Below are 18,621 nucleotides of genomic sequence, written 5' to 3'. Positions count from 1 at the left end.
TTTCCTGGGGTGTTTTACAGCCTTTTTAGTGCCGAAAAGTTCGGGTCCCCATTAACTTCAATGGGGTTCGGGTTCGGGTTCGGGACGAAGTTCGGGTCGGGTTCGGATCCCGAACCCGAACATTTCCGGGAAGTTCGGCCGAACTTCTCGAACCCGAACATCCAGGTGTTCGCTCAACTCTACCCTCTAATCCACCATTCAGTGAATGACAATTGCATGGCACTATAATAACAGGGACAGATAGGGAGATCCAATCTTCCCTGCTCGTATGAAGCTTTTAGGGAACAATGCCTTTAAGATCATGTCCTGGGAAAGTCAGCTGTGAATCATCTAAGTTGATATATTTTTTTTTTTGTATGAATTTGTCCCTTGTCCAAGAATTTATGACTCTCCGCACATAGATTGGACTAAGAACTACAGACAAAACTACTGCGTGCTCTGGACAGAAAGGGATCATGGTTCACCCTGCAGTCTATAGTAAGTAACTTGCAATTCCCCCTTTATGTTAATTTTATTGAGAAGATTTATGTTGTGACAATATTACATTAGTGATATTATATTTTGCTCTGCGGCATGATGTGTGTTAGTGATATTCAGGTCCTGTTTTATAGCATCCTGGTCAGCTGCCTCTGACTTTTCTGGCCACCTTTCTTATGCTGCCCACAATCCATGAGGGTACAGTGTGCATGCCTCTATATTAGTAAATATGCATATGTGTGCATGTACTGTATGTATGGACTAAGCAGATTTCTACAAGGTTTGTGTGCTTGTAAGTGCGAGCATTGAAGTGCTTGTATGTTTTTGGCGTGTCTGTGTGTGTATGCAGTAAGTGCGTGTCCTTTTATTTTTTACAACATTTGTTATATTTTGTACTATCAATAAATGAGCTAGATATGGTGACATACAGTATATATGGTAATTATTTTGATATCTATTGTAATATGAGGAAAAATTCAACAGTGCTCCAAAAATCTGGTGAAAACTAAGCTTATATATTCAGGCACCCATATGTCCACATACAGGATTTCAACGCACTATTAAGCCTCATTCACACGTTAGTGTTTTGTTCAGTGATTTCCATCAGTGATTATGAGCCAAAACAAGGACTGGAGCCTCCACAGACATAAGGTATAAGGGAAAGATCTGCACCTGTTTTGTGTTTAGAGCCGCACCTGGTTTTGGCTCACAAATACTGATGGAAATCCCTGACCAAACACTGACGTGTGAATGAGGCATTAATGAGCCTGTCTCAAGCCTGAGCCGAATCCCACAGAAAAGCCCCCTGTTTCTTGATATTTTAATCTTTTTCTTCTACTACTTGTATTTTGATATAAAAAGGAACAAATGAAAAACACATTATCTTAAAGGGGTTTTCTGGTTTGCATCACCCTTCCTTAAAAAAATTCTTGTTATGTTTTTCTTTTAATTTTATCTTTATTGCTCCTATGTCCCATTCTGGGCAGTGGTCACATGACCATGTCCATGCAGCTCTTTCTTATTTCCTATGATGTTATGTCCATGGCTGGGGCGGTGATTAGGTTGTGTAACTATCTGGGTGGGAGGAGTTATAAACTAGCCGTTAGGGGCAGTGGTGGAGCTATGGCAAACAAAGGAGAAGTGCATCACAGGTTTGGTTGGATACAGCAACAGAAAGTTCTACATGCAGACTGAAAAGAGACCAGAATGATTCGTTTACACAGTGAAAATGGATCAGGAAATTTAAAAAAGAGGAAGATGTACATGAGGTAAGCAACTACATGATTATATCTGCTATAAATTGTATTAATCCCGGAAACCCCTTTAAGAGGTAAATTGCCCAGGATCAGCTGAACATTGTGCTATCATCACATCATTTGCACCAAAGGATCGAAGGGGTTGTCGGACCATATACCTTTGTTTCCAGCTCTCAACAGGCAGATAACAGATAAGCAGTCAATGAGTGGCAGCAGAAGTCACCTGCCTTTGCCAATTATCGGCAAAGTAAAGTTCTCCTTCAGTTATTTGGTTAATTATTTCCATCAGTCATTAGGAACCAAAACCAGTAGCGAAACCTACAGAGAGATTAGGTGTAATGTAAAGATTTGCCCTTATTCTGTGTTATTGAGCCGCACCAGGTTTTCGCTCAGAATAACTAATTAAAATAACAGATTTTCCTGCATTTCAAGAGGCAACAGGAAGCAGAGAGTGAAACGTTGGAACAGGGGTAATGAAGGATCAGCAAGATCATTATTTCACTATTGGGGATAATTTTTTATTTTTTTAATATTTTGCAGAACAACTCCTTTAAAGGGAGTCTTTCACCTATACTGACCATTATAGAACATTAACACTATTATCTGCATTATAGTCCCCATATTGGAATGCTACTTACTGTTTAGCTGTCCGTCGCTTATTTTCTTTAAAAAACACTTTTATTCAATATGCTAATTAGGTCTGAAGGTGCCCAGGGGCGAAGTGCTAGCGGCCGGTGCCCAGGCCCCTCGGCGCTTTTCATATGAAACCCCTCCCCTTTCACCACTCTGGCCCACCCTAGGTTCTTCTGATTACCTCCTCCCTTCAGTGTGAAATCCCGTGCCTGCGCCATGCATCTGAATCTCCGCGCCCGCGCACACAGAATTACCCATTATGGGCATCGGCATCCGATCGTTTAATGCGCATGCGCAATGCGCATTACCCTGAGGGTAATGTCCAAGATAGGGGATAACATTGTCAGAATGTGGCAATGCAAGAAACAACATATTTTTTTTCAAAGTTTAAAAAAAATATAAAAATGTGTTATGTGGTTGTAATTATACTGATCCATAGAATGAAGGTTCCAATTTCAACTTATTTTATTACAGCTTTGCACTATATCATAGGCAATAATAAATGGAGATATTAGAAAGTACAATATGCATGGCAAAAATATGCCCTCGTGCAGCTATTTGAATCGAAAATCTGAAAGGGTTAGAGGCAGCTTCATAACCCTTGCTCCAGCCTTGATAAAAAAAGAACATAAATAACATGTATAATTGCTAGAATTTTTGTTCTACAGCTCCTATGTACTGTAGAACTATGTGTCTCCATGGTACCAGACTACAAATAAAGGGGGGCATTTATTAAGACTAGCATTTCCCACACCTTTCTGCCAGAAGAAGCGCCAAAGTAATGTAGAGGTGCAGTCCTCTTGCTGGCATAGATTTAAGTCATTTTCCATGCCAAAAACCAGCTCAGAAAATAATACATGAGCCTGCTTTCACCCCACTCCCCTTTTCTCATCACTTTGGAAAAGTGGCGCAAGAAGGGAAAAGTCATACATTTTATCACGCCAATGACGTGCAACAAAATGTGTGACCTATTTATGCCATACAAGTTGCCCCCAAAGTATTTAGATATAGCTTGATCCTGCAGTCATATTGTCATCCATTTGTTCCTTAATTTGTGATATGGAGCGTCCCCATCACCATGGGAACGCCTCCATACTAGAATGTACTGTCAATTGTGAGAATCAAGTTGAAATCGCAATTCGATTATTATAACTTGAATTAATCGAATTGCGATTTCAACTTTAATTCTAGCAAGCTGACCCATTAGAAACAAAGCTCTAAGTTGAAATCGCAATTCGATTATTATAACTTGAAGTAATCGCATTGCGATTTCAACTTAGACCTGGTTTACTATGGTTGGCTTGGTAGAATTAGCGAAGATGACGAATATGACGAATGTATTCATCATATTCCTCAAAACGAAGATAACGAAGTATTCTCCATCTTCGTTTTAGCTCCATATTCGTCAACTTCGCTAATTCTAGCAATCAAATAGGAAAGTTGACTATAGAGACAGCTGTGTTTAATTCGCGATTATATTACTTTGCTTTTTTTTTTTAATAAATAGAATAATTATAATAATTATCAAGTATTATAATTATTTTATTTATTAAAAAAAAAGCAAAGTAATATAATCGCATAGCGAATTAAACACAGCTGTCTCTATAGTCAACTTTCCTTTTTGATTGCTAGAATTAGCGAAGTTGATGAATAGATAGCTAAAACAAAGATGGAGAATACTTTGTTATCTTCGTTTTGAGGAATATGATGAATACATTTGTCATATTCGTTATCTTCGCTAATTCTAGATATCAAACCAATAGGAAAGTTACCTTAAGTTAAAATCGCAATACACGATTATTTAAATCGCATATTAATCGCGATAACTAGAATAATGACGAATATTCGATTTCGATGAATATGAGACGAATATTCAAGCGAATATTCGCAAATTTCGTCAAAATCTAAAATGGCACCTCCCGCTCATCACTAGTGATAATCAGTAATGAGCGGCAGGGGCAATATTCGAATTTGCGATATTTCGCAAATATTTTGGCAAATATTTGACATATATTCGCAAATTCGAGAATTTGTGATCTCCAGTCATTATTTTCTTGATTGCGAAAGACGGCAATCAGAAAATTTGCGATAGGAAAATTTGCGATCAACACTACTCCTAAAGTCAAAGATATTGCAGCTTTCTCATTGGCCCACAAGCAAGAAGCAGTGAGGGATCATGGGTTCTAATCTAAAAAAATCTAGAATATTTGCCATTACAAAGATATAGCACTATATTCTAGATATTCGCAAATTCTTGAAGTTGCAATATTCGCGATCAACACTAGTGATAATCAATCAAAGGTACGTTAGGAAAAAATACAGAGATCAATAGTTAAAGCTTTTGGACAGCCTCAATATCATTTAATTTAATCTGCCATATGTTAGCCAAAATAAGTATTTGTTTTATGTAATGCAATATGGCTCGGTAAGGCTACTTTCACACTAGGGTTCAGAGCGGGTCCGTCTGATGTTTCATCAGACGGACCCGCTCCTATAATGCAGACGTTTGCATCCGTTCAGAACAGATCCGTCTGCATTATAGTTTGAAAAAAAAACTAAGTCTAAAAGTAGCCTGAGCGGATCCGTCCAGACTTTACATTGAAAGTCAATGGGGGACGGATCCGCTTGAAGATTGAGCCATATGGTGTCATCTTCAAGCGGATCCGTCCCCATTGACTTCCATTGTAAGTCTGGACGGATCCGCTCGCCTCCGCATGGCCAGGCGGACACCCGAACGCTGCAAGCAGCGTTCAGGTGTCCGCTCGCTGAGCGGAGCGGAGGCTGAACGCTGGCAGGCGGATGCATTCTCAGTGGATCCGCCTCCACTGAGAATGCATTAGGGCCGGACGGATGCGTTCGGGGCCGCTTGTGAGCCCCTTCAAACGGAGCTCACAAGCGGAGCCCCGAACGCTAGTCTGAAAGTAGCCTAAGATGCTCTAGCTTAGTAACCTAACTCACCAGCCATCATTTAACCCCTGCTATACATTTGGACATTAAAAAAAAATGTTTGCTGTGGTTGACATATGGGGAGATTAATTTATCAAAACTGGTGTACAGAGACATTGGCTTAGCTGCCCTTAGCAACCAATCAGATTCCACCTTCCATTATTCAGATCTCATGTGGAAAATGAAAGGTGGAATCTGATTGGTTGCTATTTGGAACAAAGCCAGTTCTCCTTTGGACTAGTTTGAAATATTAGATCTGTGGGGGTCCAACAGCCAGCCACAGTTCTAACTGTAAACAGTGTACAGAGCCTGAGCACCACAGCTTTGTAGACTGGTACTGCAATTCAGCTATTCAGCTCTTATTCAGGTGAACAGGAGCTGAGCTGCAGTACCTGGAAGTGGCCACTACCCAGTGTACAGTGTTGTGGTGTTCAGGCTCTGTACATTGTTTACTTCCGGAACCGCAGCTGACGCTAATAAACGATTTGTGTGGCTGCAGGGTGGAGGACTGCCGTCATTCTGATATTGATGACCTATTCTTTGTATAGGTCACCAATATCGTCCTCCTGAAAAATGTCTTTAACTCTATATATTAAATAACAAAGTACAGGGATGCAGCATAATTTATCATCTATAAACAAAAGGTAATAAACATCATTTTACCATGTTTCTTAGCCATCGGCAAATTGCATATGTTCAGAAATGTTCAGGTTAATTAAGCGTATCTTAATATTTATAATTATAAGCCAATGAGTCACAGTCCATCTGTTTGTTTCTCAGTTGGTGGGATTGGATCCAAAACAAATAACCAAGTTCTCATGCCAAGGATTAGGAAATGAAGATCTAGGTGGCTGTTGAATAATCTAGTAGCAGGTGTGTCAAATAGCACCCTCTTTTTGGATCCTAAGAATAAATAGTCCTGACACACCTAGCGAGAGATTGAATTCTGCACAACATTGTCAACATGGAACTCATAGGAGCAACTTCTTTGTTACTACTAGCATGCATAGTATTCATCCTTCTAAGCATAACACAAGCCAGAAAAGGGAAAAGCGAAGGCAGATTGCCACCAGGGCCAACACCCTTGCCCATCCTGGGAAACATTCTTCAAATTAATGCTAAAGAAGTTTTTAAGTCACTCAATAAGGTAAGATTATATAATTCCAGAATGTAGATCAAAGATGTTCTGGGTGATAGACATTTCCGGAATTGGCAAGTTGAAAAAGACACAGGTCTTTCCAATTTAACCATCAGTCATTGCTAGATTATTACCCTCAATCACATCTGCTATCAAATAAGCCTCTTGCTCTTTTGTAAATGATAACATAGTATCTGCCATTACTACCTCTTGGGTTTGGGCTTTCCATAGTTTGACTACTCTTACTGTAAAGAATCCTTTCCTATAGTGATGTCTAAATTGCCTTTCCTCCACATGCAATGAATGTTCCCTATGTCTTTTGTATAGTCCTTGGAATGAATAAAACATCTTAGAAGAAATTTAGAGAGGGGTAATATTACATTGGGGTTTTTATCTCTCTTTTTATACACTTTAAAATCCTATTTGCAGCTACTGTCCCTCGAGTACTGCTGCTTAGCTTACTTGTAGCCAGGTTATCCAGGTCCTTCTCTAGTTCAGTTTTCCCCAGTTTTATTCTGTATAATGTATATGCAGTGAAGATGAGCGAACCAGTTTGTAACAAACTGGGTTTGTTGGGGGTTGGAATAAGTCAAAACAGTAGGTGTTTTCCATCCAGGCTAGATAAATCTCAGTTAAAATGTGACCCCCTAGTCCTAAATCTGTGTCAGGGCATCTCCAGACAGTTAATATTTTTGTTTTCTTTAAGTGTGGGAAAATAGCATATTAGTATGTCTTACAATATAAGGGGTAGCAGATGATTATAGCTCTGAGTGATATTGTGAAATACTAGTCCTTAATCCATGTCGGTACATCTGACCTTATAATCACTCATTATAGCTCAATTCTTATCTTACTGATAAGACTGTAGCTTAAAGGGTTTCTATCACTTCGTTTCACCTATTTAGCTTTCAGACACTAGCGATCCGCTAGTGTCTGCTTTATCTAACCATCCTAATATAAGAGCTTATTGTCCTGCCGTTTAGCTAAAAAAATAACTTATATAGATATGCAAATGAGCCTCTAGGTGCTATGGGGGCGTTATTAGCACCTAGAGGCTCCGTCTACCTTAACAAACTGCTGCCGCCCAGCGCGTCCCTCCAGCCCGCCCATCTCCTCCGGAATGCGATGCTCCTCGTATTCGGCGCATGCGCAGTGAATGTCTGATCGCTTCCCTGCTCAGACATCTCCACTGCGCCTGCGCCGATGACGTCATAGTGCTCCGAGGAACAGGCGCAGTGGAGATGTCTGAGCAGGGAAGCGATCAGACATTCACTGCGCATGCGCCGAATACGAGGAGCATCGCATTCCGGAGGAGATGGGCGGGCTGGAGGGACGCGCTGGGCGGCAGCAGTTTGTTAAGGTAGACGGAGCCTCTAGGTGCTAATGACGCCCCCATAGCACCTAGAGGCTCATTTGCATATCTATATAAGTTATTTTTTTAGCTAAACGGCAGGACAATAAACTCTTATATTAGGATGGTTAGATAAAGCAGACACTAGCGGATCGCTAGTGTCTGAAAGCTAAATAGGTGAAACGAAGTGATAGAAACCCTTTAAATAAGTGTTTATGACCTTATAATAATTTAGAGTTAAGGTTTATTAGATGACCAGCACAAAGCAAAAGTACCATTTACACAGCTAGACAGTTAACCCTTTGTGACAGAACAGCTCAATATTTTTAACCCCTTCTCTACCAGCAACGTACATGCAGTGCAGCGGATGTCATGACTGTCGGGTCTCCGTTGTTTCAATAATATTGCGATCATTAAAGCCTTAAGATACTGTGATCAAGTGAGATCACTGCATATAAAGGGTGAAACCGGCATTCTCTGTGGCCAATTAGGATGCCAGTAATTTATTTCAATACACTGGGTCTCTCTGAAGAGACCGAGGGTATTGAAGCTGCAATTCTTATTTTGACCAGCAAGCCAAAGTAAGAAATTAGCAATTCTGTACAAATCATGGATTGTACAAATTGAAAAAAAAGATTTTTAGCCCAATATGAGTAAAATGCAATAACATAGTAACATAGTACATAAGGCCGAAAAAAGACATTTGTCCATCCAGTTCGGCCTGTCACCCTGCAAGTTGATCCAGAGGAAGGCAAAAAAACCCTGTGAGGTAGAAGCCAATTTTCCTCACTTTAGGGGAATAAAAAATTCCTTCCCGACTCCAATCAGGCAATCAGAATAACTCCCTGGATCAACGACCCCTCTCTAGTAGCTATAGCCTGTAATATTATTACACTCCAGAAATACATCCAGGCCCCTCTTGAATTCCTTTATTGTACTCCCCATCACCACCTCCTCAGGCAGAGAGTTCCATAGTCTCACTGCTCTTACCGTAAAGAACCCTTTTCTATGTTTGTGTACAAACCTTCTTTCCTCCAAACGCAGAGGATGTCCCCTCGTCACAGTCACAGTCCTGGGGATAAATAGATGATGGGATAGATCTCTGTACTGCCCCCTGATATATTTATACATAGTAATTAGATCTCCCCTCAGTCGTCTTTTTTCTAACGTGAATAACCCTAATTTTGATAATCTTTCAGGGTACTGTAGTTGCCCCATTCCAGTTATTACTTTAGTTGCCCTCCTCTGGACCCTCTCCAGCTCTGCTATGTCTGCCTTGTTCACAGGAGCCCAGAACTGTACACAGTACTCCATGTGTGGTCTGACCAGTGATTTGTAAAGTAGTAGGAATATGTTCTCATCACGGGCATCTATGCCCCTTTTGATGCAACCCATTATCTTATTGGCCTTGGCAGCAGCTGCCTGACACTGTTTTTTGCAGCTTAGTTTGCTGTTTATTAAAATTCCTAGATCCTTTTCCATGTCAGTGTTACCGAGTGTTTTACCATTTAGTATGTACGGGTGACTTGCATTATTCCTTCCCATGTGCATAACCTTACATTTGTCAGTGTTAAACCTCATCTGCCACTTATCTGCCCAAGCCTCCAATCTATCCAGATCCCTCTGTAGTAGTATACTGTCCTCTTTAGTGTTAATTACTTTACACAGTTTAGTGTCATCTGCGAAAATTGATATTTTACTATGCAAGCCTTCTACAAGATCATTAATAAATATATTGAAGAGAATAGGGCCCAATACTGACCCCTGAGGTACTCCACTAGTGACAGTGACCCAATCTGAGTGTGTACCATTAATAACCACCCTCTGTTTTCTATCATTGAGCCAGTTACTTACCCACTTACAGACGTTTTCTCCGAGTCCGAGCATTCTCATTTTATATACTAACCTTTTATGCGGTACAGTGTCAAATGCTTTGGAGAAGTCCAGATACACGACATCCATTGATTCGCCGCTGTCAAGTCTAGAACTTACCTCCTCATAGAAACTGATTAAATTAGTTTGACGTGACCAATCCCTCACGAAGCCATGCTGATATGGCATTATTTGCTTATTTCCGTTAAGATGCTCTAACATAGCATCTCTCAGAAAACCTTCAAACAGTTTACCCACAACAGATGTTAAACTTACCGGCCTATAGTTTCCAGGCTCTGTTTTTGGACCCTTTTTGAATATTGGCACCACATTTGCCATGCGCCAATCCTGTGGGACATTCCCTGTCAGTACAGAGTCCGCAAATATCAGAAATAAGGGTCTGGCTATGACATTACTTAATTCCCTTAGGATACGGGGGTGTATGCCATCCGGTCCTGGCAATTTGTCTATTTTGATATTTTTAAGTCGCTGTTGTACTTCTTCCTGGGTCAGACAGGACACTTTTAATGGCGAATTTATTTCAACATTCAGCATTTCATCTGACAGTTTATTTTCCTCAGTGAATACATTGGAGAAAAAAATATTTAACAGCTTTGCTTTCTCCTCGTCGCTCTCTGCGACTCCCCCCTCATTACTCTTTAAAGGGCCGACACCTTCAGATTTATACTTTTTAACATTTATATAATTGAAGAACATTTTAGGGTTAGTTTTACTCTCTTTGGCAATTAATCTCTCGGTCTCTAGTTTGGCCGCTTTTATTTGTTTTTTACATGTTCTGTTTTTTTCCTTATAGTTTTTCAGTGCTTCCGTGCTACCCTCCTGTTTTAGTGTTTTATATGCTTTCTTTTTGTCATTTATTGCTTTCTTTACAGTTCTGTTTATCCACATTGGTTTCTTTTTGTTCCTTAACCTTTTGTTCCCATACGGTATGTACCTCTCACAATGAGATTTTAGGATGTTTTTAAAGATATCCCATTTTGTGGCTGTATTTTTATTTTTGAGGACTTTGTCCCAGTTAGTTAGGCCTATGGCCTCTCTTAGTTGGCTAAATTTAGCTTTTTTGAAGTTTGGTATTTTTGTTCCTCCCTGTAGAAACGCTCTTTTGAATGATAATTGGAAGGTTATTACTTTATGGTCACTATTTCCCAGGTGTCCCCCAACCTGCACGTCTGTTGTTCTGTCAGGTCTATTGGTTAATATTAAGTCCAGTATGGCCGTTCCTCTAGTCGGGTCCTGAACCAGTTGGGAGAGATAATTGTCTTTGGTTATTGCCAAGAATCTGTTTCCTTTATGAGATATACAAGTTTCAGTTTCCCAGTCTATATCTGGGTAGTTGAAGTCCCCCATAATAACCACCTCATTATGATTTGCCGCCTTGTCTATCTCGTTTAGTAGTAGATTTTCTGTGGACTCTGGTATATTAGGTGGTTTATAGTAGACTCCTATTAGTAATTTATTGTTGTTTTTAGCTCCATGTATCTCTACCCACAGTGACTCCACATGTTCATGTCCCTCACTTATATCTTCACGGAGTGTGGGCTTTAGACAAGACTTTACATAAATGCAGACCCCTCCACCTCTCCGGTTTCGACGATCCTTTCTAAACAGACTGTAACCTTGTACATTAACTGCCCAGTCATAGCTATCATCCAGCCATGTCTCAGTTATTCCCACTATGTCATAGTCCTCCTCACACATCACTAATTCCAGTTCACCAGTTTTATTAGTCAGGCTTCTGGCATTAGTATACATACATTTGAGAGGTTTATGTATATTTTTTACCCTACACTTTTCCTTCTGAACTGTTCTAGTCCCTCCTTCCATTCCTCCCCCAGTCCCACTACCTTGCCCCCGGTCTCTATCTGCACTATCTTCCCCTTCTATAGTGTAATTACCCTCCCCCCCAGTCCCTAGTTTAAACACTCCTCCAACCTTCTAGCCATCTTCTTCCCCAACACAGCAGCCCCTTCCCCATTGAGGTGCAGCCCGTCCCTACGATAGAGCCTGTAGCCGACAGAGAAGTCGGCCCAGTTCTCCAGGAACCCAAACCCCTCCATCCTACACCAGTTCTTGAGCCACTTGTTAATTTCCCTAATCTCCCGCTGCCTTTCTTGTGTGGCCCGTGGTACAGGTAGTATTTCGGAAAATACTACCTTTGAGGTCCTTGCCCTAAGCTTTTGACCTAAATCCTTGAAATCATTTTTAAGGACTCTCCACCTACCCCTAACTTTGTCATTGGTTCCGATATGGACCATGACCGCTGGATCTTCTCCAGCCCCTCCCAGTAATCTGTCAACCCGATCCGCGATATGTCGAACTCTAGCGCCAGGAACACAGCACACTGTTCGGCGATCACGGTCTTTGTGACAGATTTCCCTATCTGTTCCCCTAATAATTGAGTCTCCCACTACCAGCACCTGTCTGGCCTGCCCTGCTCTCCTGGTCCCCTGCTTACCGGAGCTGACATTCCCCTGACTGGCAGAGGAAGTGTCCGGCTGCGGCAGTGCCGTCCCTGGACTGATATCCCCCTCATCTGCCAAACGTGCAAACTTGTTGGGGTGTGTCAGATCAGGGCTAGCCTCCCTGGCACTCTTCCCTCTACCCCGCTTTCTAACTGTTACCCAGCTAGCTACCTCACTTTCCTCAGCCTCCTCTCTGTCACCCTCCCCCTCATCTACCCCAAAGAGTGCTTGCTCGGTGAGAAGCAAACTTTTTTGCAAATTGTCAATGCCTCTCAGTGTTGCAACTTGCCCATTTAGAGACTCGATTAGCGATTCCAAACGGGTAATTTGCTCACATCTTGAACAAAGATATACACCCTCGAACGGCTGTTCCAGGACTGCATACATCATGCAAGATGTGCACTGGACTGCGTTGTCAATTGTGCAACACATACTAAATGGGGATTACACCACAAAAGCAAAAAATACAATACAATGTAGTAATAAGATAAAATATGATAAAATATTGCCCCTGAAAGTGTACATATTTCTGGAAAATATAGTAGTGTGTCTTACACAACAAAGGGTAGCAGTTTGTAGTCTGCTAACAAGAAATATGAGGCCAAAATCTGTGTTGGTGCATCTCCAGGCACTTCAAGTGTTGGTGTGGCGGTGGGTAGGGGGAAATATAGTAGGTTGACAACTTCTCTGAATCTGCATATTTTAACTCACAAAATACATAAGGTCCAAATCTGTTTGTGGCACTGATACTGCATTATTTGCAAAGTCAACTGTCAGTAGTAGCATCTTCAGTCTGTTTGTGGAAAGCAAAAGACATCACATTGCACCTATCTGTCTTTAAATTCCTGAAAACAGATTAGCAAACCCTTCCATTGTTTGTGTGAATGTGTACATTTAGGCCCAAAAATGTAATGAATATGGAAGGTTTTTAAATGAAAAATCCAGGGCCAGAATATGGGTAGTAGCAACATCTGCTATCCGATCAGAAGTAGGCCACAGTTGTCTATGCTTCGGAAAGGCGCAACATTGTCATTGAAGAGAAAAAGAATGAAATTGTGGACTGGATGGCTCACTCATCCTCTCAGTCGCTGCAGGTTGACGTGGAGGTGAATTCTGAGTCTGAAACCTGCCATTGAGTCAAGGGTCACAGCATTCCTCTTTTGTGAGAGCAGTCACAGTTTGGACTGCCCTAAGGATGAGGTATCTGTTTTGATTTTTGTGGTAATTGTGGCACCCATAGCCACGGCTTTGGCACTGGGGGCAGCGACAGTGGTAGTTGGAGAAAATGCAGAGCAGGGAATAGTGAGGGAGCCAAGAAGCCCACGATGATACTGTATCTCACAGTCTGATAAAAGGAGCAGGGAGAGTAGGAGGGTGGTGGACGCAAGGGCAGCAATAAAGTGCAGAAGCCATGTAGCCTACCTCCCAATGAACAGCCAGGGCCATGTCTGCTTCGGGATCTAGTGATGTGGCTGACACTGTGAGTGCATTAGTCTTTAACCTATAATTAACCTCTGGTGTCTTCCCCCTGGTTTTAAACATGCTACCATTACACCCATCCTCAAAAGCCTTTACTTGACCCATCTTCTTTGTCCAGTTATCGCCCCATATCACTTTTTCCATATGCCTCAAAGCTACTTGAGCAACAGCTCCATTCTGAACTGTCCTCTCATCTCTTCTCCTGCTCTCTCTTTAACCAGCTACAATCTGGCTTCTGACACCACCACTCAACTGAGACTGCCTTTACCAAAGTCACCAATGACCTACTAACAGCCAAAACCCCAAAACATTACTCTGTCCTCCTTCTCCTTGACCTGTCATCTGCCTTTGACACTGTTGACCACTCCCTTCTGTTACAAACTCTCTCATCTCTTGGCATCACTGATCTGGCCCTCTCCTGGATCACATCATACCCCACAGAGTGGACATTTAGCATCTCCCACTCTCACATCACCTCCTTGTCTCATTAACTTACTGTTGGTGTACCACAAGGCTCTGTTCTAGGACCCCTGCTCTTCTCTATCTACACTTTCGACCTGGGACAGCTCATAGAGTCCCATGGCTTTCAGTATCACTTTTATGCTGACGACACACAAATCTACCTCTCTGGTCCAGACATATCCACCTTACTATCCAGAATCCCACAATGCCTATCTTCCATATCATCCTTTTTCTCCTCTCGCTTTCTAAAACTTTGCCTATGAGCCCAGGCAGGCCCTCCCATTCACCTCCTCTGTTGGACTGCGTGCGCTCCCCACAACCACACCTCCCTACGGACGCTTCTCCTATGGACCCTGGCAGGCCCTCCCATCCACTCCCCGTTATCTGTAGCAGCGCGGGTACTGAACAAGTCAGCGTTCTACACGTGCCTCTGTTAACCGTCCGCGGCACTCGCCCTGCTCATCCGGCTCAGGTACATTCCCGCATCAAAGCCCTCCTTCAATAGTTAATGTAATACATTTTCTCAATCCCGCCATGCATTTGTTTGGTAATTGCAGCGTTTTCTTGAGCTGCCAGGACATTAACACCCCCTGTCTGTTGATTCACTGATTAATATAATATATATCTATAGTCTTTAACCCCATCATGTATTTATTCAATAATCACAGCGCACTTGGAGTCTCCAGGACATCAACACACCCTGTTTGCTAGTGGACATGATACATTATATCTGCTACAGCTTCTTTTCATATCCCATAGTGCCTCTCTTTACCCTATTGAATTTATTAACTCCGTATCTCCCATGCCTTTTTACTATGGATTAGAATCAATTAGCCCTTTTTTTTTTATATCACGAGAGCAAGGTACACCAGGGGGTTGTAGCTGATCTTCATGTATACTCATCCTCATCAAAGAGCTACATCTGTATATGGTCTCTTTATCCTAGTGGTTGGCCTTGGTGGCATCAATATATAATATACAATATATATGTTTATTTTTCTTTCACTTTTAGATTATTATATTACTTGATTGCTGTAGTACAGTACAGTCTCACAGTAGAGATACTATTACAAAGTATCGGTATAGTGTATGGACTTTTTTGCTTTGTTTTACCATCCATTTCATTTTATTTTATATGATTGTCTCTTTTGATATTACATATTTTACATATATATATATATATATATATACTGTGTATATATATATATATGATATTTATCATTCTATACATAGGTATATATTTATAATTTTATTAATGTATGTTTTCATATATGTATATATTTATATTTATATTTTCTATACTTATCATTATTTATTTGTTATATATATTTTTATAGATGAGCACATAATTTGTGTTTATCCCTTATATGTTTCTTTTTTATTAACCTTCTTTTTAGACTTGATAAAGGGGACTCTAGCACCTCGAAACGCGTTGTCTCACGAATACATTTAATGCGCCCTCTGTGGTCCATACGCTCTATGTAAAGTTCAGCATCTCTTTCTTCATGCTTTCTAAAACTTAACATGGATAAAACAGAATTCATCATCTTTCCCCCATCTTGCTCAACTCCCCCCACAGACCTATTTATCATGATCAATAGCTGCACACTCTCCCTGGTCAACCAAGTCCGCTGCGTTGAAGTGACCTTGGATTCTGCCCTCTCCTTCTGACCGAACATCCAAGCCCTTTCCACCACCTGCCACCTCCAGCACAAAAACATCTCCCACATCCGCGCTTTCCTCAACTTTGAGTCTGCGAAAATGCTTGTACATGCCCTCATCATCTCCCGCCTAGACTACTGCAACATTCTCCTCTGTGTCCTTCAATCTAGCACCTTCGCACCCTTCCAATCTATCCTCCACTCTGCTGCCCGACTAATCCACCTCTCACCCTGTTACTCCTCTGCCTCTCCCCTCTACCACTCCCTTCACTGGGCCCCCATTGCCCAGCGAATTCAGTTCAAAATACTAACAAATTCATACTCTGGAGTCTCCAGCATCCGAAAAAATCAGCGTCGTCTTTATTTCAATTCCGGTTAAAAGTACATAGGCAAGACTTCACTACCCTCCACCGCAGGTTAACTTGTTTCAAACGCAATGTTTTAAATCATAACCTTGGTGATTAAGAACATTGCGTTTGAAACATGTTAACCTGCGGTGGAGGGTGGTGAAGTCTTACCTAAGTACTTTTAACCGGAATTGAAATAAAGACGACGCTGATCTTTTTGGATGCCGGAGACTCCAGAATTTGTTCAATTAGCCAAAGGACGAGTCCGGCCAACTTCGTGCACAGATTATGTATGGTGAGCTGGAACTTTTTTACTTATAACAAATACATACAAGGCTGTCCACAACCAGTCCCCTCCCTACATTTCGGAGCTACTTTCCTGATACATCCCCACACGCAATCTCCGATCCTCACAAGACCTCCTTCTCTCCTCTCCTCTTATCACATCTTCCCACAATCGCCTCTAAGATTTCTCCCGTGCATCCCCCACACTCTGGAACTCGCTACCCCAACATATTAGACTCTTACCTACAGTGGAATCCTTCAAAAGAAACCTAAAAACCCACCTCTTCAGACAAGCCTCTCTCCTTCTGTACCAGTTTGTAACTTGTCTTGTTCATGCTTAATACAATTGCCTGTATTATGTATGTATGTACAGTACAGACCAAAAGTTTGGACACGCCTTCTCATTCAAAGAGTTTTCTTTATTTTCATGACTATGAAAATTGTAGATTCACACTGAAGGCATCAAAATTATGAATTAACACGTGTGGAATTATATACATAACAAACAAGTGTGAAACAACTGAAAATATGTCATATTCTAGGTTCTTCAAAGTAGCCACCTTTTGCTTTGATTACTGCTTTGCACACTCTTTGCATTCTCTTGAAATGGTTTTCACTTCACAGGTGTGCCCTGTCAGGTTTAATAAGTGGGATTTCTTGCCTTATAAATGGGGTTGGGACCATCAGTTGCGTTGAGGAGAAGTCAGGTGGATACACAGCTGATAGTCCTACTGAATAGACTGTTATAATTTGTATTATGGCAAGAAAAAAACAGCTAAGTAAAGAAAAACGAGTGTCCATCATTACTTTAAGAAATGAAGGTCAGTCAGTCAGCCGAAAAATTGGGAAAACTTTGAAAGTAAGGGCTATTTGACCATGAAGGAGAGTGATGGGGTGCTGCGCCAGATGACCTGGCCTCCACAGTCACCGGACCTGAACCCAATCGAGATGGTTTGGGGTGAGCTGGACCGCAGAGTGAAGGCAAAAGGGCCAGCAAGTGTTAAGCATCTCTGGGAACTCCTTCAAGACTGTTGGAAGACCATTTCAGGGGACTACCTCTTGAAGCTCATCAAGAGAATGCCAAGAGTGTGCAAAGCAGTAATCAAAGCAAAAGGTGGATACTTTGAAGAACCTAGAACATGACACATTTTCAGTTGTTTCACACTTGTTTGTTATGTATATAATTCCACATGTGTTAATTCATAGTTTTGATGCCTTCATAGTCATGAAAATAAAGAAAACTCTTTGAATGAGAAGGTGTGTCCAAACTTTTGGTCTGTACTGTATGTATGCCCCTTTTCATATGTACAGCGCTATGGAATGAATGGAGCTTTAACCTGGATTAAATACGAGCGCCGTAGTACCACGGCGCTGATCGAGTGGGTGCAGGAGCTGCAGGGGTCCAGCAGTGACTGATAGCCAGACCCCTGCTGTATGTGCCAGCATTGGTGAAAACACAGATGCCGGCGCATTAACCCTAGATGTGGCGTGCTCAGGGCTGACCGCGGCACATGCGATGTCCGTGCAGGCAGGGAGCACCCATTGGGTCCCCACTGTGCTGTGACGGGGACCCGATGGCTTGAGACGGCAGCACGATGCCTTCCTTAGGCATCGTGGCTGCCTTCCTGTAAGCCTGTGAAATACAGCCCCATGGATCTCACAGACAAGCTGGCTGAAGTGTATTACAGCGGCAATACACTTACAGCCAATGCATTACAATACAGAAGTATTGTAATGCATTGTACAGGGGATAAGACCCCCAAAAGTTAAAGTCCCAGAGTGGGACAAAAAATAAAGTGAAAAAAAGTTTTTTTTAAAAAAAGTTTTACAAAAAAAAATAAGTTTCAAGTAAAAAAAAGTGTCCTTTTCCCAAAATAAAGTTAAAAAAATAGGGAAAAAAGAAAAGTAGACATATTAGGTATTGCAAGAAATCCCACTTATTAAACCGGCTCTATAAAAATATCACATGATCCACCCTGTCAGGGGAACTCTGTCAAAAAAAAAAATTCTGGACACCTTGCCTCACAAAAAGTGTAATACCAAGCGATCAAAAAGTCTTATATACCCCAAAATGGTACCAATCAAACAATCATCTCATTCTGCAAAAAAAGAACCCACACCTAAAACAATCTCCCCAAAAAAAAATATGGCTCTCAGAAAATGGCAACACAAAAACAAAATTTTATTCTGTTCAAAAAGGCTTTCACTGTTATAACTTAAAAAATAAAATA

General features: G+C 41.4%; 1 protein-coding gene across 2 annotated transcripts in view; it reads left to right on the top strand.

The window, feature by feature from the left end:
• Nucleotides 1-407: 407 nt before the first annotated feature.
• LOC121009529 (cytochrome P450 2A5-like) overlaps nucleotides 408-18,621 on the top strand; it is a 111,833-nt gene continuing 93,619 nt past the window's right edge. For both annotated transcript variants that reach the window (XM_040442728.1, XM_040442729.1), the window contains exons 1-2: nucleotides 408-477; nucleotides 6,093-6,459. In XM_040442728.1, the coding sequence (XP_040298662.1) occupies nucleotides 6,277-6,459 (183 nt within the window). In that variant the 5' untranslated portion in view covers nucleotides 408-477; nucleotides 6,093-6,276. The remainder of the gene's footprint in view (nucleotides 478-6,092; nucleotides 6,460-18,621) is intronic.

Source organism: Bufo bufo, chromosome 8 (assembly GCF_905171765.1).
Source record: "Bufo bufo chromosome 8, aBufBuf1.1, whole genome shotgun sequence".
Lineage (NCBI taxonomy): Eukaryota > Metazoa > Chordata > Amphibia > Anura > Bufonidae > Bufo > Bufo bufo.
Note: the sequence above shows the minus strand (reverse complement) of the source record. Positions and strands in the feature narration are given on the sequence as shown.